At 30.9% G+C, this 24051-nt stretch overlaps 1 protein-coding gene across 3 annotated transcripts in view; it reads left to right on the forward strand.

Annotated features, from left to right (window-relative positions):
• Nucleotides 1–23617, forward strand: part of Ctns (lysosomal cystine transporter cystinosin) — a 29719-nt gene extending 6102 nt beyond the window's left edge. The window contains exons 3-10 of one of the 3 annotated variants that reach the window (XM_090107279.1): nt 14042–14160; nt 14290–14389; nt 14833–15033; nt 15533–15773; nt 16821–16940; nt 17509–17679; nt 18082–18302; nt 23023–23617. In XM_090107279.1, coding sequence (XP_089963405.1) covers nt 14064–14160; nt 14290–14389; nt 14833–15033; nt 15533–15773; nt 16821–16940; nt 17509–17679; nt 18082–18302; nt 23023–23137 — 1266 coding nt within the window. In that variant the 5' untranslated portion in view covers nt 14042–14063 and the 3' untranslated portion in view covers nt 23138–23617. Of the gene's footprint in view, nt 1–14041; nt 14161–14289; nt 14390–14832; nt 15034–15532; nt 15774–16820; nt 16941–17508; nt 17680–18081; nt 18303–20253; nt 20625–23022 lie in introns of those variants that run through there. The other 2 variants (XM_090107277.1, XM_090107280.1) reach the window with 2 other exon arrangements.
• The last annotated feature ends 434 nt before the right edge of the window (nt 23618–24051 follow it).

The following is a 24051-nucleotide window of genomic DNA, read 5'->3' on the forward strand; positions in this document are numbered from 1 at the left end:
GTCCTATTCTCATGAAAGTAATCATGCTCTTGGCAAAAAACGAACAATAACATTGATGAAATTAAAGATTTTTTTACGGATTTTATACGCGATTTATTCATTATATTATTTTCCTTTTATTATATTTTTTCATTTCAATAACATTGATGTCTAATGAATCAAAAAATCAAATAAGTCACCGTAAATAAATTCAATATATTTAACAACAAACAATAAACACCAATTTTACATGGATTATTATATAATTAATCAGTTAACAACAGTTATGATTTTTTGCCTAGTTATACGATTTATTGGATTACCATTTTGTTGATTAAATTTAAAAGATATTTATTTTAGTCGTTCTTGTTTTCTGAATAATTGTTTTTTTTTTATATTTAAATAAAAAATTCAAGTAGGCATGCTCGGCATGGTTCATGGAGAAAATTTAAATTTAGCTTTTAATTATATTCATATTAAAGTTACTACCTGTCTATGTTGTCCGTTTTTTACGTTTTCGCTTCTGGACTGTTAAAGAAATCTTTTGGAATATTTTTCTAAAAATCGATGTAATCTAGGATGAATCATAAACCACTAAACCCTTCCTATTTAAAGAAAAATTTATAAGATAAAATTGTATTTACAGATAATTTTATGTGAAAAACGCCAACAGGAAAGTAAAAAAATGGTTTTTCTTTACGTAGTCGTAATGCATGGGTTAATAGGTATCATGTCTTCTTTAATGATATGCGCTATACTTTACTAACAAAAGAAAATGACGTCTTCATATAAATGTTTGAGCTCAAAGAACTCGTGTATTTTTAACTTTACGTCTTTGCAGGTGATAGGTCAAATATTTCAAAGGTGTAGTTGAAAATAGAACACTTATTCATGTCATTTATAAGGTAGAAATTAACATAGTATAAACAGGCACAATTGGTGTAACAAGGGTGTAACGTAAAAAATAATTTAAAAAATACCATTATCGTACTTAGCTATAGAGGGTACCGAAGGAGGCAGTATCTATTTACTTACATTTAATTAAACAAAAATCATCGTGGGAACCAGATTAGGAACATTTTTCCAAAAAAAAAAAAAATTTTTTTTATTTTTAGTCTTCAAATACATCTATCATGTATATTCATAGCATAAAATACCACTTTCACTTATTTAAGGATTTGAACACAGTGTTAAAGTAGAGAAAGCTTTAGGATCTAATTAATTAAACAAACACATATTTCCGAATATTTGACCGACAGAATTAACACTGTCAAATATCATTCGCGGACATTGACACCACAGACTCGAATCTAATAGCTGTCACAAATAGAAAACTAATTCAGATTTGAGAAATGCAACACGTAGTAATTACGTAGATGTAATTAATTTTTACATTGTGTGCCGTAATTTCATTCAGCACGCAGTAATCAGATAATGTCTCGTAATACGCATCATTTGTTTTGTCTCGTCACGATACGAGCGCCCGTTATCAGTTAGGTGTTAGGATTTTATTTGTTTGAAATTATAAATAGATATTATATCAGTTTATTCATAAAAGTACAGATAGGTTATAAGTTTACTGCAGCATATCTTCTTATATATAAAAATGAATCGCAAAATGTGTTGGTAAGCGCATAACTCGAGAACGGCTGAACCGATTTCGATAATTCTTTTTTTATTATATTCCTTGAAGTACGGAGAAGGTTCTTATGTAGAGAAAACGTAAACATGTACCACGGGCGAAGCCGGGGCGGACCGCTAGTTATTGATAAATTTTGATAATCTGGGAGATTTAGCCCTAGAAAGAGGAACAGGAAGCTCATTAAAATAGTATAAATATGTGGAAATCAATGAGTTTCAGTGTACTAAAAATTTGTTGAGTACCTATTTGTATTCTGAAAATCGACGCAGGCGTCTTATTTAAATCTGTAATATTTATTTTTAATATTTATTGCACGCCTCATAAGCGAAGCGTTGAGGTGGGTACTACTGTCACTTCGCGCAAAACATCTGATTTTTCAAACTTAAAATGTCTTTATGTATTGCACTTGTAAGATAATACATACACACACATATTAAGAAAAAACACTATTTTTAACGTTCATGATATTTTTGATGTCATTTTTGTTATTTAAACTAGTTAAAAAACAGTTTAAAAAAGTTCTGTCTTGGACGTCCGTGTGTCTGTATGTGCGGATCCTTTTTCTTGTTAACACGATAGCGACCGAAATACTTTACTAATCGAGTCTTTTTTTTTCTCTTACGCTTGAGTATGCTCAGGAATAGAACCCTTTCATTTTTCAGGGTCTGATTCGATGTGGTTTAATTGTTATTAAATAAACAAAAATAATAATTAATAAATAATTATTAAAAAAAAATTATGAGGCGTGCACTTTTGGATTTTCCAAATTATTTTTAATTATATACTTATATACCTACCAATGGCTATGGCAATAATTGGCAATATGAGAACGATGAAATATTCATATAAGTTCCTATATTCCTTCAAAATCATGCAATGAACCTCCAATAGTTGAATAGATAGTAAATGAAAAGATAAATCTCACGGTTGAATTTCGTGTCCTTTCGGCTATTGAGACTTCGAGGTAAGTCATTGGCTTCATCTAATAACAAGGCTATCTAGTTACAAGTACTCAGTGCCTATCGTATGCTTAAAATACTTGAAGTACTTTATCTATTTATAAGCCCATTGTCGTTTTATTATTCGGCTTCCATATATGCATAAAATCGGGTTGTTATAGTGTACCTACTATAGGTACCAGTATCAGTATGTACTGCCTTATAATTGGGACTAAGATAATAAGAATATGGGATAATAAACACGCAATTAAAAAGATCTGTGGTTTCTTCAGAATTGTAATGTATTTTTTGACCAGTGTTTTCTACGTCGCGTCTTTTACATGCGTTTAGAAAAACTTCTTCATGTATCAAAATAATTATGTACTGCCTTATAATTGGGACTAAAATAAGGGATAATAAACACGCAATTAAAAAGATCTGTGGTTTCTTCAGAATTGTAATGTATTTTTTGACCAGTGTTTTCTACGTCGCGTCTTTATTTATTTATTTATTTATTTTATTTAAACAATTAGATGACATATTTCTTTTACATGTGTTTAGAAAAACTTCTTCGTGTATCAAAATAAAAACATTAGGTATTTCTTTTGGTGCCAAATGAAGGTATCTTTGAATTTTTTCCTCGCTATACAAAGCATATTTTACTAGATTTAGTCACTCCTACAAGAATTCTTTTCATGCATTGTGAGTGGTGTTGTATGAGGTTTCCAGTATTTCCTCTGACGTCACTACTGAATGAAGTTGCACGGGAATACCCACAGCACTTATGCTATTGTATTTCATCAAGCTTTTATTATAGCTTTGATATTTATCTATTCGAAAATGTATTTTCTACTTTATTAAAAAAGGACAGATTTTCGGAAGAGGGTGAAGCTCCCTCCCTGGTACCATGTACCTACTATACCTAGTTCATCGCGATTGGATCCTAGGATTTGGAGATACATCAAAAAATGTAATAAAATCAACACAGCTGATATCGGTAATTTTTCTTACCGAGAATCTGATAATTCTCAAAATATATTAAGACGATGTCAATTTAATGAGTTATTTGGTATCTCCAAAGTCCATTGTCCAGAGTCCATTCACAATGCATGGTTAAATAATTTATTCAATGTAGTTTCTATTGGTATCGTATTTGGTGACTCCCGTAAAATTTAGATTCGTAATGGTTTATCGTAAGTGTAACGAATATTATTTGAATTTAAGACACATGTTGAACTTGAGAAATAGTTTTGAAAAACATTGTATGTTTGGCATTCTTGAAGTCATAAAGCATTTATAATGATTGCACGGTAATCTATAGCATATGTATTACAGTACTATTTTAGTACCCGGTAGTCTAAGATCGAGGCCGTCTTTATAAATAAATTAATGCTCTTTTGCAAATTCCTTTACTGAATTATTTATCAATTTAAATATTGCTGCAATCAAAACGCAACTAAGGTTATAAATTACGAATAATATTATTTCAACTATTAATTCGTCGTGGTTTTCATGTTGGACTTTCTTTGACCCTTTTTAACGTGAAAAGATTTCCAATTCCGTTAAAGGGTTCTAATGATATGTGAAAATGTCCCAGTTTGCGGAAACTATTAACACAATGTATCTAGAACTGAATATGAACTATTTAGTATGTAATCTCTATTACATTGTGATAAGGTTTACAATATAACTGAATAGTTAAAAGTATCAAGATTGTTTTGAGAATGCGTTTATTGTACGCGATATTGTTGATGTTTAGTTTAATTGTTGATGTTACAAGTTTGGTTGGTCTCGTGAAAACATTGCCAAACAATTGTGTTTAGGTCTTCTATCCTTTATTTTAATAGGATCTTAACTATTATTAATTACTTGTGTTGTTTATTCCCATATTTACTTGATGAAATTAATGATGTTTCTCTTAATTAGGTTTAGCATGAATTTTCTATAACTGATCGATCTCTAATCTACATTCCAATACATTAACAATCCTTCTTTTGGTAATTTACAAGTTCAGACAATTGATTGCTTGATAGAGGTCTAATGTAATTTGAAAAATAAAATTCGTTATTGACTTCAACCATATAAATATAACACGTTCGGAGCTGATATTATATGTATGCCCAATGGCTTATGAGCTATGGCTATTATACTAATCAGCCTTACCTTACACTAATGTAGTCTATGATATATTTGCAAGATATTTAATTACAAGGAAAGGTCTACCATCGTTAGGGATTTCCGCGAATATATCAAGTGTAATGCGTCCACTCAGGTGCAAGATCTTTTGCTCTGTACTTGGAAACGAAAGCTGGCCTAACGGGTCAGTAATTATGCCTACAGGATGTCCTCTCATGGGACAGTGACCATGTTTTCGAAATTATGTTTTTCGTGTCTGCGGAATTTGGTCCTCTCCAGGGACTCGGTGACCACGTTTACGAAATTATGTTTTTCATATTATATCTGCGGCTTTTGGGTTCTCGTGGACAATTTTGAAATGTGTTGACGATGAATTAGCGGCTTTGTTCCGTAAAAATACCACCCTTCAGTGCTCGGCAAAGATGTACATGTATATGTGCAGTACTCAGTAGCTGACTAATGAATTTTTAAAATGGATACAGATAGTTGGAGCAAATGTTTTATGAATATAATGGTAATTAGCCTTGTGAGAATACTATGTATTTCTGTATTTTTTAAATTATGGCGGTTGCTTAGTATATTGCTCGGTTCTTCAAGTTTCCTGTTGAAATATTAAAATTTAAAATTATCAGATAAAGAATGAAGACGTTTTCCTGTAGGTATAGATAGCATGTTGAAAGAAGTGTTATTACCAACTGTGTTTATTCAATTTGTTTTTGTTCAGTTGTCTTTCGATTGTTATTGAATTTGTTATGTATGGAATATTTACATAGATAAAAGTAACCGTTTTATATGTAAAATTGAATCATACAGATACGTAATCGTGTAGGTATGTGTTCTTATTATAGATACAGGTTAAATTTATACTATTATATAATATTGATAAATTCAAATTGAGATAATCGCATCTTTTTTATTATACTAAAAAACTAGGTATTCCTTTAGAAATAGCCAGACTTCTTATAGCTAGATAAATTTTAAAATCGACTAAGTAGGTATATATTGAATCTTTATGAATATCTTTATTTTCACCTTAAATGAACCCTTTTGAATGCGACTTTTGGGAGCTAATAAAACATTTTTTTAAATATTATTCTTGAAAAACGTTTTTTTTTTATTTTAAAATCTGCTTATTTTTATAGTCACCTAAAAACCATTCCTACTTTTCAATATGTCTGGACTCTGGTGAAGTAACGATGTTCTTTAAATATCTAACCTTTCTTATAAAGTTTTGACCTTGTGGGTAGTGTCGAAAAATTATTGGTCTGATTACTTAACAAAAGGTATACAACAGTCAATTTGTATGTTATATGTTACGACATATTGTGACTGAGTATGAATTATCTTTGAAATATTGGTACAAATTACTAAATTGCTTTACTTCAGTGATACCTACCCAATGAAAAAGTAGCCTCTATTATGTAATTCAGGCTATTATACAATTAATAAATTATATGTAAAGCAGATTTCAGCTTCGTACAATGTTTTATGCGTTTACACAAGTGCAAAGTCTGCATAACCAAACATAGACACTTTCTCACTTTCAGACTTATGTAAACTTTTTTATATATATTTTAACGCATTACACGTACATAATACACAGTATGGTATCATTTTGTCAATATATTGGCAATTATTATTAACAATAGGTAATTTGGACAAAGGACTGAAAGGAGATATTTGCGGATAGTAGGTTATAAATAAAACATAATACATAATATGTAATGTCATTTTAAATGGGTACTCGAGTATATTATTCATTTAATTGCATACTTTTCTACTGAATTTATTATATTTAGTCAAGAGATAGAAGATAAAATGTATCCTTGAAATGATATCTTGTAATATTTATTATTTAAGCGTGTCACGATTTCTTTTGATCCCAGCACTATTTTCATCATGAAATGTGTTTAATTCATATGTTTTTATTATGATGTTGGGTTTGTTATGAACTGTGCCCATCTCATGATAAATACGTCATATTTAGGGGCGTAATATGTTTACTAATAAATGTTATCATCTAAAAGCGTTTAACTGAATTACTGGATATGAAAACGTCAATAAACTTTATATTTTGTACCTATACATTTTTGAATACAATTCTATGCGAAATAATATTTAAAAATGTTATTATCGTAGACGCACGTTGTACACGTAACGCTGCGTTTACATAGATTTGCATATTTTATAATATTTTAAAAACGTTACACTCTTTTATATGTACTTAAGTGTAACTGTGTGGTGATCCCATTCGAAGTTATATTTTTGTGTATAAAATAGCATTTTCTTAACGTTTTAATAGCGTTTAGTTTTTGTAATGACCTATAAATTATTGAGTTGTGTATGATTTATTAATAAAATTAATTGAAAAATCCGATATACTTACTTTATTGCAAAACATTAATTAATAATCCTAGCGCAGCTAGCGGTAGTATTTTCGGTTATATTTTGAATTGTAACATACCATCTATAAAGTAAATAAAACACCTGTTGTTATACAATGTAACTTATATTTTATGTATGACTCGTATTTACCTACTCAAAATTAATCGACCGATATTTTTAGGATGACAAGATAGCAAGGACGTTCACTATCAATATTTATTTTCCTTCACGAATAATTTCAGAAAAAACTCCTTACGTTTTTTTAAGTCTGTTTGACGAACAATCCAATTGTTGTCTAATTAACTGCGTGTGCTTCATTCAAATGTTTATTTCGTTTAGTTCAACGACCGTGGCTTTTAGCACTTTCGTGTTTTCGTGATTCTTTTGCAAAGTTGTTGTTATTGGGCATTTCAATGATGGGAAACTAACAGAATACAAACTAAAATGAGAAAGACAATAGAATGTGTTAAACATCCTTTCGGATGTAGGTTTGGTGCGAATACTTTCTTCTTCTTATCGTGTTTTCAATTATATTAAGTATTTATCGGAACAGTTGTTCTGAAATCTCTGGGGTTTTGAACATTAACATTCTAATGGTGTTCATACACAGATAAACGTTCAGCTTTTATGATTTGAAAACGGCGAGGTTTTGATCTCTTGTTCTGAAATACATATTGAATTTTTACTAACATAAATAAATAAATGAATAAATAATAAATGTCTGATGGGTAACTGCGCAAAACATTTTTATTTTGTACTGTTAATGAGCAATAATTTATATACAAAGGTGTTCTTTATGCGCTAGGTAACTATATTTTATTTACTAAAATGGGTAATTAATATTCCTCGGTATTGCGACGATGTAGTGATTTGTAACATTATTGTTTTTCTATGAGTTCATGCGAATATATTTAGACTAATTTATTTAGAAATAAATAAATTAAATAAAGTCATAGCTACGTTTCAAGTTTAAAAAGTTGAAAGTGTGATTAATTTGTACCATGTGTGATTGTGCAATTTTCAAATGCATGTTATCACGCGATGATATCAAGTGATTACATCTTAGCTGCCTGGAGATAATGGTTTTGTACTAACTGTAATAAAGATCGCTTGACTTTATGACAGATAGCGTGATACAACCGTAAATGTAAACAGTGATTTATTTGTATAATATAGTCGGTACGCTTTGCTGATATTAAATTGAATTAAAAATATGTTTTTAGATAATCTCTTAGAGTATGTATTAGCTTGCTAATATACTCTAAGGGTAATCTCTTTTCTTATTTGAAGTAACTTGATTATTATATGTAGTTTTTATCAAATCCTATTTTTACACGCTTTATATTAGCTTCACCTGTATGTTTGTAACCGACTTCTTTGGGCGCGATTTTGACCCACTTTAAACGGCCAGATTTCGTTCAAACTTTGTAGATTTATTAGTAGGGGAGGCCAAGAGGGGATTTTGGGATTTACTCGAGCGCGTCAGATTAGGTACTATAAGGGACGGTACCTTAGCTATTCATTAGTACCTCTATTCAATATGAGCAGTTATGGTTGGTGGGTGCGCTCAGGGGCCCCGCTGGAAAATTTGAATAATCCATAATTCCCTAAGGTTGAGCTCGAATCGTCAGATTAGCGAAATGGGGACTTCTTCATATATTAATCTGACGCGCTCGAATAATATTACTTTAATTTTTTACCCTTTCTTCATAGCGATTAAATCGCCACTTAAATCGTCAGATTAACGTATACTTTTTTTCAGTGACGTCCTGGAGCATGCAAAATATCAATATCTAACGCGCTTGAGTATTTCCAAGCCAATTTTTTTCTTTTTTAAATTAAAAACAATCAAAAAACCCTTCCCCACCGCTAAAAGTGAAAACATTATAGGACCTTTTTTTCTCGCTATGGTCTAATCTACCAATTCTAATAGGTTCCCGTGACGCTCGAGTAAATCCACATTTAGCATCCTGGGCTCCCCTACTATATTGAGGACCGATGACAATACACTAAGAGCGTATACGCATTATGCGGGTAACCGCATTGCGGGTAGCCGTCCGGCTGACCGCAAGCACAATTATGTACGTAATATTCATTTCTATGCGCACTGTGCGGTCTGCGGTAGCCGCATCGCAGTGCGCATAGAAATGAATATTACGTACATAATTGTGCTTGCGGTCAGCCGGACGGCTACCCGCAATGCGGCTACCCGCATAGTGCGTATACGCTCTTATTTGATAAAAATTTTCTATTTTTTAGTTCGGTTTTCTATAAAAAGCGTGTTTTTTAGTTTTTTTTTAACTATTATTATTTATTTCGAGAATGCAAATGTGATGTGATCTTTGGTAGAATATTGACTAATTAGGTATATATACTTTTCGCCTTACGGAGCTGTAGCTAGTATAAATATTGGTTTCGCGTTTTTAGGATATGAGTATGTATGTTGTATTGTACATACGGTGCTTCTTATTCGCTGTTTGTTCCTTTGAAAGCCTGTTTGCGCATTTTGTCCTCGTGAGAACATTATCTACATAAAATACCATTGACCATCGTGTATGGCCATTGCATAACTTTCACATTATCATGCACTTAGTGTAATTGTTGTCACCGTTATGTATGCAATCGAAAATTCACTTTAATTATCCAGACTTAAAGTGCAAGTTTAATTATGATTGCTCTGGCCCATTTCGCCAAGTCTGCATTTTACGGTGACAAGTTTTTGTCTCCAGCAGTTGCGATCAGAATGCTTTAAACAAGTTTGTATGGCAAGAGAAAATATTAATGTGCAGTTAATGACAGCATTTCGCGGGGAAATCGCTGATATAAACAGTTTTATCGAAAATGGTTTTATTTTATCGTAAATAACGTAACGTTTATTTCTACTATCCTTTAAAGATAATGATAACAGGTTTTATCGATGTGGCCATCAAATATTCTCAAAGGAAGTTATATTGATTAATATCAATATTCATACATAAGTATAGGAGTTATTATAAGGTCTAGGTTTTAGAAATCTTGGTTTACGTGTTTAATCTGATATACTTAATAATCATTTAGAGATCATTAGGTTAATGCATGTAAATAATTGTTGCATGCACCCTTTATTAATATGTAATTTATTAATGGTTATTTGTTATACATAATTGCATTAATTGTGGTGTAGATGTGGTTTGACTTTTGATACTGTAAGACTGCGCTGGTGATTTTTATTTAGAGATTGATAATTATATTTGTAGGTACTGATGTAAAGTCGTTAAAAACAATATGAACTTGAATTTGCCAGATAATACCGATGAAATCGTATTTGAAAATTTATTATCACACTTTAAAGGAACTACCATCTCACGAAATCATACTTTATCATGTCATGAGAAATTATTTACCAAGAGCCTAGTGGCTTGCGTCCTATATAGGAGTAATTGATGATTTAACAAGTATAGCGTCAAGTAAACCAGTTTAATTCGATTAGATACAAACACATACAAACTTGCGATATCCTGATAAACTAGCGTGATAATTACGTTGCAATTGTAACTGGAAAACGTTCCGTATGTTATAAATTTTACTTAAGATTTAAAATTCAAAACAAAATTCTGTTTATTCCGATACAATATAAAAAAACATACTGTATATGAATCTGAACATGGCAGACAATCAATTTTAACATAGTATAAAATAATAAGTTTACACACTGGCGGTTAGCAAACTATCTTTTGAATGGCCAATTTGTTTGATACAAATAGTGTTTCGATCACGTCCGTTGATTTCATTGCCATTTGACGTTCAGTCAGTCGATATTAGGTGTTGGAATCGAGTTACCTTTATTTAAGGCCGACCTCTTAGATCGGTTGTTTTGGCTCGTTTAGTCTGTGGCAGGAAGTCGCAGGCTATTTTTTATATGCAAGTAGAGGATAGCTTGATTTCGTGGCATTGGCTAAATTGCGCCTCTTTAGTTGGTTGATGGTTCGTTTTACAAATCGAAAATATCTTTTGACGATTATCGAGTTAAATATGGCATAACTTGCAATTATTGCTTTCTGTCAGAAAATGTTTCAAAGTCATACGAATTACAGTTTTTTGGCATACCTACCTTTATTTAAAACTAATTGCCTCGGCTCTGTCCATGTATTCACTTTATTGTGTCGTCATCTTCATAGAAAAAAGTTTAAGTTTTCTTCAAATTCATTTTCTTTCAACCTGCACTTAGACGCATATAAAACGTCACTGATAATGTATTATTTTATCAAACAATTGTTATCGGATTAACGTTAATTGATTGATTGATTAGATTTCCTTATATGTATATTTCCAATTAATAAAATTGATAAGCGATATGTCGGCGTGTCTAAATATCTGAGGCAGTGTTTTTGTTGACTTAAAATCGTAAAAACACAAAAGTGTTTAATCTTCAAAGTGGAATGGCTGTGATTCTGTTTTTGTATAACATTCGTAGTTTTTTGGCGGAATAGTTTTTAATGTGAGTAAAAAAATAACAGTGCCTTTTCCTAGTAATAATAAGATGGTTGTTTTGAATTGAAGTTTCTCAACCTGTTATCTCAATAGTTTGTTTATATTAATGTTTTTAAACTTGTTATACAAAACTGACAATAAATATTTAAGGTTTCTGTATAGTCCAAACAACTTTAACTAGATGGTAGAATATTCGTAACAGATCGAAATTGTTTTATTTCATGCTAAAGGGTCTGAAAATGTGCTATAGTAGAGCCATTTTAATAGGCAACATTTGACAGTTCAACAAAATTCAACAACTTAACCTAGTAACGACGACATAGAATAACATGATATTTCGTTTTGTTAGAAGTTAGAACTGCACATTTGCTTAATTTTTTTCAATTACGATTACATATTTATAATAATAATGACCGATGCAACTAATTTTAAGATTTGATTTTACTGATAAACCATTCTAAACATAATAAACATTTTCTTATTTAAAGGACTGACGTCGCTACAATTTTGTGTCAATAAACCTTTTTTCTTTATAAATACCAGAGACGTTACTCTAAAAATCGAAATCTGACATCTAGAATCGAATGCATTGGTTACTTGGGAATAAAAATCATCATAAATTATTGACATGTGTTTCAAGTTCGATTGACAATTGTTTCAAGTCCGTATCGATTAATTCGCTTTAATCGATGTTTTTAAGCAGGTTACCACCCTATGAAGATAAAATTGATAGACGTCAAATGTTGCCTATTAAATTGGCTCAACTATAACAAGTAAACACAAATAAACATTGTTTTTATTGAATGACACACGTGACTATCGTTTTTATACGCGTTGCAACATAAAACTTGTTAATTTGAATTTTAATTGATTTTTGGATTAAAATTCAATAGCGTTCGATGTTTGATTCGTGCCAACTTAATTGTGATAATATATTATGCATGTGTTGTTTAGATATTGAAGAAAACATATTGCACATAGTACTGTTAGGATAAAAGTACAATTTTTTGAAACAAATAAAGAAATTTTTATTTTTTTTATTTTATAAAAGGTGTGTAGGTACAACATCGTGCTCGTACCACAAAAACCTTTAATATCCTACTGAGAAAATTTGATAGCTACTGAGAACGTGTAAAACCACGAACGGATATCTATTTCTTTAAGAATAACATTTAAAAGGAGCTATAATTTATTATAACCAGTAAATTACGTAATTACACAAATAAAATTTCTATAAGTATTAATTTTTCCTCACTATTTTAAACATTACTGTTTATTTGAAGTGTGTGCACATTCCCCGTATCACAAACTTTCATTTTCCAATTTTCTTTTCTATAGCCGTCGTAAAACTTCAAATATTTTCTCGTTAAAATTTCTATATTGCATAACAATCTTGAATTTTATAACAGGTGGTATTTTGTTGGCGAACAGCCGAGAGGTAATGTTTGTTTTGAATATTTCAATGATAATACTGTATCGATTAAGTACGGTTCATCGCTTTTATAGGTATTATGAGTAATTTGTTGTATTAATGAGTTTATTATGTTTGACCTTACGTGTTTTGTGGCTGTTAATTAAGAATAGTGTAAGACTCATACATTGTTGATATGAGAATTGATTAAAAATAGATATTTGAGATACGTTTGGTTTTTAATAGATATGGGAAAGTTATTGTTGTAATCCTGTATGTGTGTGCAATAAAGAATTTTTCATTCATTCATTCATTTCATTCATTCATTCATTCATTCATTATTGATAAACAAGCAGGAATAGAATTAGAGTTCTGTTCATTGATTTAATTATGTAATATTAAAATATCGAGAATGTACTACGTTTGATTGTTATCTAAGTATACACTAATTATCGTAAAATTAACACAGATTTACAAATCTTAAATATCTGTCATTGTGATAACATTGCGAATTGTAAGTCCGATTATCGTCATTTTTATAATAACTGTATTTATGTAGCGGAGACGCCAAACGATTTTAGATTTGAATATATACAGAATAATGTTTTTTTCAGAACGCTCATTTTTAGTCTCACTGTCTTTAAATAAGGTCGTCAAGGATAGAATGACAATTTGTAACTAATGCTTAATACATCGAGCTACATCAATGTAATGATACAGGAAAATATTTGTAGGAAAATAAGCGTCCTAGAAAAAAAAAAATAATAAAAAAATGTATTAAACTCTAACTGAAGTGGCTTTAAAATTAGACTAGTTGTTCACAATTACTTACGGAGTTTTTACAAAATTGAGCATTTAACTAAATGTGTTCAAATTCACGAGAAACTAAATTATCATTCGTAGCTCAAAATGTATTCAACAATTTTTATAATGATCTCAGAATTGCACAGTAATATAGTTAAATGAGACAGTTTTTAACCACTTAACAAAAAGGAGGAGGTTATAAATTCGGTCGGTATTATATTTTTTTAGAGTGTACACTTTACTGTGATTATAACACTATGATAATTTTGTTCACAGATAATTTAAAAAGGAAAGAAAAATGTCGAGATCGGGCAAAATGTATTCACGCAGAGCCGGGAGATCTAGTCATAGCTTAGGGCACCTTGTCAAGAGTTCCATAGCATTTTTATTTATATGTAAGTTTTTTAGCAGTATTTCTAATTTTTTCGTACAAATATGGGCAGATTATATTAAATTGTGAGAAATAAACCTTGCCTGTATATAGCTAAGACGGTATATTTAATAATTTTTTTTTAATATTCCAGGCTTACCATGCATTTACTGTCAGGCAGAAAAAATGTACATCGACGTGACTACACTCAACCTACTCGTTGATGAAACACATCTTTTGAAACTTGTACAAATGTAAGTTTTTTTTATTAAGTACCTATCTGAACAAGAACATAATACGAACTTTTTTTTTCTTAATTAAAGATGGTAGCTAAAAGTTGGGACAAAAAAATTTTTTTTTAGACATAATATTATGTACATAATAACTGCTTTTTATTGTATTTATGAATTTTAATATTTTAGAGATGGGTAAAAAACTAGGCAAAAACTGTGTTGCATATCTTAATTACATTTTGTTTTTTTTTTAAACTGACGCAAAAATTATAATGTATGTTTTTTACTTATCTAGTAAAATTTAAAATTTACCTCTATGTACTACATCATGCATGCCACGCATGAAGACAAGACAAGTCTCTCATGGATCAAGTATTTATTTATGTAATATTATGTAGTGTTTTCATTTGTGTATATTATTATCATTATACATTACTTAAATGTATAAATTACTTAAATTCCAGCGGAGAATACAACGTAACCTTAACAGTGACGCCGCAAATACAGCACCCAGACATAGTACAATTCATGCCGCCATACATTTCGATACCGGGTTCAGAACAACCGAACCAAACGGTGGAGCTAGTATATGATATATGTGCTTATGGCAGAAGTCCGGGACATTCTGAAGTGGCTTTTAATGCTACGCCGAGCGGTATTATCAAGTAAGTAAAAGAATATAAGATAAAATGTAGGCATCCGGCTCGAAGGACCATAAAGCAAATTGAAATAGAATCTCTTAGGGTTTCTGAATTTAGTATTTGTAGATAGGAACGTCTAAGGCAATGCTTAATTGCTGCTTTAATATTTTCTTGTACATGACATAAGGCAAGTAAAGATCAGAAGTTTGTCTATCCATATTGCCTTCAGTAACAAATTATGATGTAGTATTGCATAATTATGGAAACACAAAAAATTACGTTTCGAAGTGAAACTTCTTTAGGCGCGTTGAGAGTAAAATTTCAACGTCATATCATGGCGTAAGGCGACGATTTAGGTATCTTAGAATCTTGCCAAAGAAGTTTCACATCTGACACGTATGCTCGGCACACACACTTTTTTTAAGGCATTCATTTTCTGTTATGAAGTATTTAAATCATTACTCATATTATACCCCATTTTGCATATTTTAATGTTTTAATACCTTATTATTATCCATTTCAGCCTAGATTCAATGTACATGCGTATAACAGTGATGCACTCTAACGCCATCTACGTAATTTCATACATAATGGGTTGGATCTACTTCGTCGCTTGGTCGGTGTCATTCTACCCGCAAATTTATATCAATTTTAGAAGGAAAAGCGTAGTGGGATTGAATTTTGATTTCCTCGCACTGAATCTCATGGGCTTCACTATGTATTCGTTGTTCAATTGTGCGCTGTTCTATTCAAAGGTTATACAGGTATGTGGTATTTTTTCTAGAAAATTTATTGTTGGTAATAAAAAAAAACAATGTTAATTTACACGGGGGCCTTCTTGAAAATTCATTTTTTTAGTACTGTTAGCTGTGTGATTTTGGAAAAAAAGACGAGTTGCACTCCGGGAGTGCCGGCAGAAGTGAAAACTTGATTATTAACGTTGAGCATGTTTGATATTTTGGAATGGTATCCGTCTTACGCTTTTTCGATCAGGTCACGTGTCCTGACGCGAGTTTAAGATTTTAAACCCATTACAGAAAAAGTGCTCAACGCCGCTAAAGAAGTTTTCACTTCAAAAATTAAGTTATTCTTATTTATTTGATGCATATTTAAATGCAAACTTTTTGATTTTATTCAAGCATCTTGCTATTTCGTTTATGTATATCATTTTCAAATGTAATATCAAGAGTTCTCGAAATGGGCTAGAAAATGATTATTTCACAGTGGACATATCCATAGATAATATATCTAGTAAACTGGGTTATCTATGGTAGCTAGTAGACCGCAATGTCTTCAAGTGTCTAATGGAAATCAAACCCATGACCTGATTGTAACGAGAACGCGTCAACAACTAGACCAAAGAGGCTGTCGATTACCGTATGTTTGTATTGTACATATTTAATTGCAAAATAATGAGTGTAACAAAGTATTTGGTGTTATTCGAAAACAAATTTAAATTCTTAAACAAAATTAGTTAAATATATGCTACAAATAAAAGAATATGGAGTTTTTGAGCCGAGTTTTGCATTTAAAGTGATGTTTGAAAAATATTGGATAGAATGGAAATTAATAAAACTTTTTGTAGTAAAGAACTGGTAGTCTAAATTAGACGAGTATCATCCATAGGAAAATATTGTTTGTTTCTATTGGAATAACTCAAACAACTCCGGGACCAATTTGTCCTGATCTTCCCTATTTATACTATTATTCTCTAGAGCTTTTTCTGTTTTATTTCGATTTAACCCTCGTATGTTATATTTAAATATGTGGGAGGATTATTTTTCATCTAAATATTAATTATTTGATTACAGGACGAATATTTCAGCCGTCACCCCCGTAGTTTGAACCCGGTGCAACTGAACGATGTCTTCTTTTCCCTCCACGCTGTGTTCGCGACACTCATCACTATCATTCAATGCTGCATTTATGAGGTATGTACATTTTTAATATTATCATCTTAATATATACATATAAATCTCAAGTCACAATGTTTGTCCTCAATGGACTCCTAAACCACTTAACCGATTATAATAAAATCCGCACACCATGTGCAGTTCAATCCAACTTGAGAGATAGGATAGTTTAAACATGTAGGTACCACGGGCAAAGCCGGGGCGGACCGCCAGTTATTATATGAAATTCTGTCTGTTTGTTGCGCTTTTACGGCTTAACTATAACACCGATTTGGATTAAATTTTGTAATGAAAGTAATGTAGGTATAAGTCCTAGGGGTAAATACTAAATATGTGGTAATTTTTCAGATCTTTGACAAAAGTTTTTGTAGGTTGTGTTTACTTAATCAGAATCATACTTTCTAAATTTTAAGGTAGTTATTTTGTACTTTTAAGCACAACTGTTTAATAATATGAATGTATGTGCTTTTTAAGTAAAAAAAAAAAACACTTTTTTGCAGTGTAACTTCATTAGGCGCGCGCCAAAGAAGTTTCACGTCTGACACACATTCTCTTATTTTTTAAACCATATTTTCAATACTTCCAGCGCGACCAACAACGCGTGTCTCTCACGGGGCGCGGCATTCTCTCCGGTTTCGTATGTGTGGTCATCGTCACCTCGAGTCTCGCTGCGGCGGATATGATCAAATGGCTCGACTTTCTGTATTACTGCAGCTATATTAAACTGTGCATCACGCTTATTAAGTACATACCGCAGGTGAGATATTTTTGCGTGGAAAGTTTTTTTGTAAGCGCTACCAGCGTCTATGAAAATGTGAAGATTGAAAAGGCTTTGTGCCCTTACGTGCAAATCGATTGAAGACTCTAAAGAATTATGTAGCTAATACAAAGAAAGGAAAGTCTATTCTTGCAATTATTATACTTATGATATAGAGATGCCAAATTACATAGATTCTAAGTCTAATGCCTTTTATTCAGGCAAAGTGAAATATAATTCAAAAATGTTATACATCATAGTTTTAATTTTAAATGCAATAAAATTGCAAAAAGGGCATAGTTCATTAAAAAACACCGTGCATTAATTGATTCTTTAAATTTTAAGGAAACGTAGCATTGTGCTAATCTGAACGTTTTCTACATTTAACTTTTCAAATTTCAGGCGTACATGAACTACAAGCGCAAATCAACTGTTGGCTGGAGTATAGGCAACGTATTCCTAGATTTCGTCGGCGGTTTCTTCTCTATACTACAAATGACACTAAACGCATACAACTATCATGATTGGATTTCCTTCTTTGGCGACGCGACGAAATTCGGCCTTGGCCTCTTCAGTCTGGTGTTTGATATATTCTTCATATTGCAACACTATGTTTTCTACAGGTATGTTAAAAATGTTTTTTTTAATGGTATTTTTGCCTACTAATACTTGGTTTCGCTCTAACTTGATTTTCTTACTAATCTAACGGTGAAATGTAAACTACCCCCTTTTTTGAAGTTTTAAATCGATGTCAAAACTAACCTTTCTTTTCTTTCAACTCTTCCTTATTTTCAACACTGAGAAAAAAAGAAGATAAACGGACTATTATTCATTGTTTGATCTAAGTAATCAAATTATTTAAAAAAAATCTTCTATTCTATTTTATGGTGTCTATGGAAAACATGTTTTGGGATTGTTTGTTAAGATACATGGGAATTAACATGACTGTGTTTGTATTTTGGTGTCATTTTGCTTTGGGAAAAGGTGAATGTGAGCTATATTTTTTTTGTGTGTGTGTTTTCATTTGTTATTTACGAGAATTATGGAAACACAAATTGAGTTCAAAGATGACACATTGAGAGTGACATGACAAGAAAAGATTATTTAACTATAGATGTGTAACAATTAAGCAGTAAAACAATGACCCTTCTAGAATTGGACTGAAATAAGGAAAAGTAAAACAAAAGAGAATGGATATCATTGAAATAACCGCAGCTCTAAATGAGGATCTGTATTTGGAATGTGATACGACCTGAAATCTGAATAATAAATACTTTACCTGAATATTAAACACTTTAGTAAAAGAAAAGAGACAATTATTTCGTGGTGAAAATAGCTGAAAGTGACTGTATGCAGGATTTAGCTATTGATTTAGATATTACTACATCTTCATATTTGTAAATAACAGGCCTTACCTTGAAAAAAAATAAATATACCATATACGAAACGTATAAGGCAAAATTGGAACATGGGACTGATAAATGAGAAGGAATACAAAATACTACTCGAAGAAATATTAATGAAGAATATACTGAGTATTCCATAACAAATACCTACTTATTATTTGCCTTATATTCCATCCATTGTTGCTTTATTCTTCTGTGTTGTGTGTGTTTTGTGTCTGTGCTTTACTATTTTAAATGTCTTCGAGAGAATAAAAAGATACAACCATTCATCTCGACGAAGACGGCCAGAATAAGCAATAATAAGCAATAATAAGCTTTGTGTTTACTCGGGTGACATTTGCCGCCATTTCATGCAGTACTTCGCTTCATCAAGCCTCATTCAAGAAACAAATGGATTCGAAAACACCAATTTGTGCTTTACGCGTGCAGACTTAGAGATCGCTTTTGGGATGAACGAAATGGGAACGAGACATTAAAAAGTTATAAACAAAATATTTCAGAATAAACAAAGAGTATGTTGTGGTGGACAGTGACGATTTTCAACATGCGATGGGCAGTGGGGAGTGTTTGATTGCTGAGTGGTATGTATGAAATAATGGTAATATTACGAGGACCTTTCAATGGTTTGTAGTTGTATTTTTATGAACTTGTTATTTTTATATTTCTTTGCTATAGATAGTATTTACTGTTTAGTTAGGCTTGAATAACATATTATGTATTATGTTGTTTTTTGAAGTGAAACTTGTTTAGGCGTGATAAGAGTAACATATCAATGTCGCGTATCGTCGCGTCATGTAGTAAAGTGATGATTTTGGTACCTTTGAATCTTGCCAAAGAAGTTTCACTTTTGACACGTGTGCTCGGCACACACGCTCTTTTAAATATAGGTATTATGTGAAAGAGAGATAGTGTTATAGTATACAAGTATATCTAGTTAAAAGAACATGTCATCTATGTATTTTATTTATGTACATCGTTGTTGTTTGAATTAAAATGAAGCTTCATAAAAAAATTAAATGCTTGTCGTAAAAGTAGACTGAGACATGTAATTCGTAATTTTTTTTTGTTGTACAATTTCTTTGAGTTTTAGTATTTTGTTTTGCTAGCCTTATCTGTTCTCGGAATTACAATGAAAATTGAAATTAATATGTATTTGTTTTTATTTTAGGCATGCTGACGAAAAGAAATACGACCTCAACGGGAAAGCGTAGTAGGAGCAGCAAGATATCCACTAAAGCAATAATTACGTTTCTGTTTACAAACCAAACATTTTAAATTTAAATACAGTTATTCGACTCTTGATTTAGGTGATAAGTATTATATTGAATAAGGTGATATTAAAGCATTGGTTATTTTTAGGTTATGTTACTCGACTAATTCTTTACAATATTGAATAGACTGATTTATTTCAATGTATTTTCATATAAATATGGAAATGTTGTTAAAATTTTTAATATTTTATACAAAATTGTTGTTGTTTATATCGTTTAACATTTATATTGAAATTGAACACATTTTATATTAAAATGTGTGAGAATATATTGCATTTTGATTTCCACCCTTTTATAATAATAAGTTTTCATTCCGTATATTCTGTTCTTTGTTATGTTTCAGTTTTTGTTTTAATATTGTAAAGGTTTTTTTGAAAACAATAAATGGATCTTTTCTTTGCGTTGTTTTATTTCGTATTCTAAATACCTATCACCGTCAAATATTAATTGAATAATGCCTATAACATTACTTTGGCCACTATATACAAGAAGAAGTTTGACATTATGTACCTAAAATATACAGTTAGTCTTCTATTACAAGAAATAAGAGTGCTTCAATGATAATTTTCTTTTTAAGTAGCATTTTCAAAGCATATAGACTCAATCAAAATGAAATGGTTAAAAGTTACTCTTTACTTGCAGTTCTATAGACTAGTATTAGATGAGGTTTTAATAATTATATGCATATATATATATATTAATTATTTTGACAATGGGTAATTATATCTACAAACATTTGTTGAACCAGATTCAACATAATGTAAACATATATGTAATAGGAAAGTCTGTTAAAGATATAATATTGAGATATTAAAATTTATTATACTTATCTAATGACGTCAGTCAAAGAATAAAACATTGTATTTGACTAGCTGTGCTGCTGGTTTTACTCGCAGATAACCAGTGGGCAAATACAATTGGTATTGGTATAATTTATATGTTATTCTGACAAGTGGTATGTAAGCCACATCATTGCCAAGTATGCCATCAAAACCCGTTCAGTGGATTTCGCGTGAAAGAGTTCAAACATACATCCACCCTCACAAACTTAGTAGGACGTTGTGTCAATACACTGTTACTTACTTTTCAAAGTGCTCTTGTTAAAAGAGTAAACTGAATTACACAGCCATCCTTTTATAAACATTGACATAACTAGTAGTGTCAGAATTAAAGGAAATATTATAAATACCAAAATTAATGCCGAATTGTAGCGCTGTTGTATTTGGATTTTGGATGTAAAATATTTGATTACACCGTAACTGACCAATTCTCTTTAATAGTCATTAAGGGTTAATTATATTAGTGACCATTCTTCTATGCATTTTAATTCAAATAGTTAAATTTTATTTGATTGAAATGTTTAGAGAAGGCATAATGATATTTTAAAATAACAGATACAGAGAACAAACAAGAAAAACACATAACATATTTTGCTAAGGAGCATCAAGCATACCTATAGTAGTTAATACTTTTAATTGGTTTTACTATGAATCATATTGTTCATGAGATGGTCCACAAGAAGACTTCGTGTCAATGAAATGATATCGTTTATCTTTGTGTGATGTGAATTTACAGCACTAAAGTAAAAGTTAAACAATCATAATATACGATAGAGTAAATATTTTTTATGCCTTCGTTGTTTTTCAGACTATGATCTATGTTTTAATCTGTTATGATTACACTATCTATATAGACTGATTTTTAAATAAATCAAATAAAGAGACCACAATGATGATATAAGTAACAAGTGTCAACTACAATTAGTTTAAAGTTCTTACTAAGAGCATGTAATCACAATTATACAAATAAGTCATAAACACTATTAGTTATTGGGCTTGTGAACAATGAAGTCTTCCTTACTAATATAAGAAATGTGTCAGTTTGTGAAGATGGATGTTTGTAACTCTCAAAATGCTGATCGGAGCTACATGATTTTTTTTTACAGAGATAGAATAATAGTCTAGAATCTAAAGTAGCATACCATCAACCGTTTACTCGGGTATAATGCAAGTGAAACCACTGTCTTCAGCTAGATTACCATTGAAAAAGATAAGAAAACCACACTTTTGCCTGTTCACTAATAGCCAAGTACTTTATTAATATACTTTTCTGTATGGTCCTTCGAGACGGATCTGAATTAGCAATAGATTCAAAACTGTTGCGAATCCATTAATTGGATGCATATACGTAGATCTAATTTAATAAAATATGGAACTTGATATACCGAATTAAGATAAATTGTAGACATCTTTAAAGAGTAGATCTACGCTTTTTCGATTGAGGTATTACACTGATAGTGATATAAATAACCCTATCCGGATATTTCAGTTATTTAGAGACCATCAACTTTATTATATTGAGTGGATAACATATCCCTTTAATCTAAAGTTAAGTATACAGAATAGGAGTCGTAGACGAATTTTCATATCTAGTAGTAATGTTGAGAATCATAGAAGGCATTATTTTTTTAAAAATACACGTGTTGTAGTTTAGTATTTTGACTAATTATTATTAAGTGTAGTCGAATTTGAGGGATAGAAAAGAACCTTGTCTAAGTAGTACTAGATACTTTTTAGAGTCCGTAAATAATGTAGTTTGGTATCGAAATACAACTTTCCCCACATTAAATAAATACCTGTACTCACCACTCTTGATATACTTTTCAGGGAGGCCCGCTACATATTACTACCAGGGACATCATACGCGTCAGAAGATTTGGAAGAAAATGACGAAGGGTTCAATGATCAAGAATCTGAACCGTATCAAGGAGCTCCGGCTTAGCAAATAAGGCGTGTAACGAGAAATATACTGCTCTTGGTTATTTCGACCAATGAAGTTAAAAAACAAGGGATAGTAAAAGAAAAGTGTAAGGAGATGTGAACTTGAATAGTTTGATTGAAGTCCAGTTAGAGTTACCAAGAACTTTTAGAGCAGTTTTTTACAATATACTTTTCTGCGTGGTCCTTCGAGACGGATCTGGATTAGCAATAGATTAATACGGAAATGAAAAAGTCCAGATTAGGTTCGCTTCCTTGTAAGGTTCCTTGATAAAGTGATTTGGTCAATGGTTATTCGAGAATCCTCTGTTTCTTGATCGTGATTGATGAGTATTTTGGGATTCCTTAAGATGGTATAATTTGGAAACCTTCTGTGTATAGAAAGGAATCTATTGATAATAATCATTTGTATTAATTGGCTTGGTTACTTGTTACGGATGATCTCGATTTGATTTTGGATATAGTTATGTACAAAAAGAAAGAAAGAAGCGGAAAGACTTAGCTGACTGCTATAAATGAAAGTGACAACTAAACAGTTTATATGAGACAAAAATATGAAGAAAAGTGCTAAACTAAAACATGATAAATAATGTAGGTATATGGAAAGTGCTGAATGAAATGACAATAGTTACTTTTTTGTGCTTCATATTTTGAAGATTACCTGTGATAGTGTAGTGAAACGGAAATGGAAAAGTTCGAGCGAAAAAAAAACAATTCAATTGTGCTCATAATATAGTAATTATTTAAAATTATTAAATTTTAGTGGAGTTATAAATCTATTGTAATATGACACATAATATAAGTGTTATTTGCAGCAATAAGTTGAAGCAATAACAGATGAATGTATAGTTTTTTATTTGGTATGTTATTGATAAATAGAACATAATTTTATTCAGTAAGCGAGTTTAAAGGGACGGT

This window comes from Colias eurytheme, chromosome 11 (assembly GCF_061535395.1).
Source record: "Colias eurytheme isolate Ceu_HAF_F1 chromosome 11, ilColEury1 Martin Lab GWU primary, whole genome shotgun sequence".
NCBI lineage: Eukaryota > Metazoa > Arthropoda > Insecta > Lepidoptera > Pieridae > Colias > Colias eurytheme.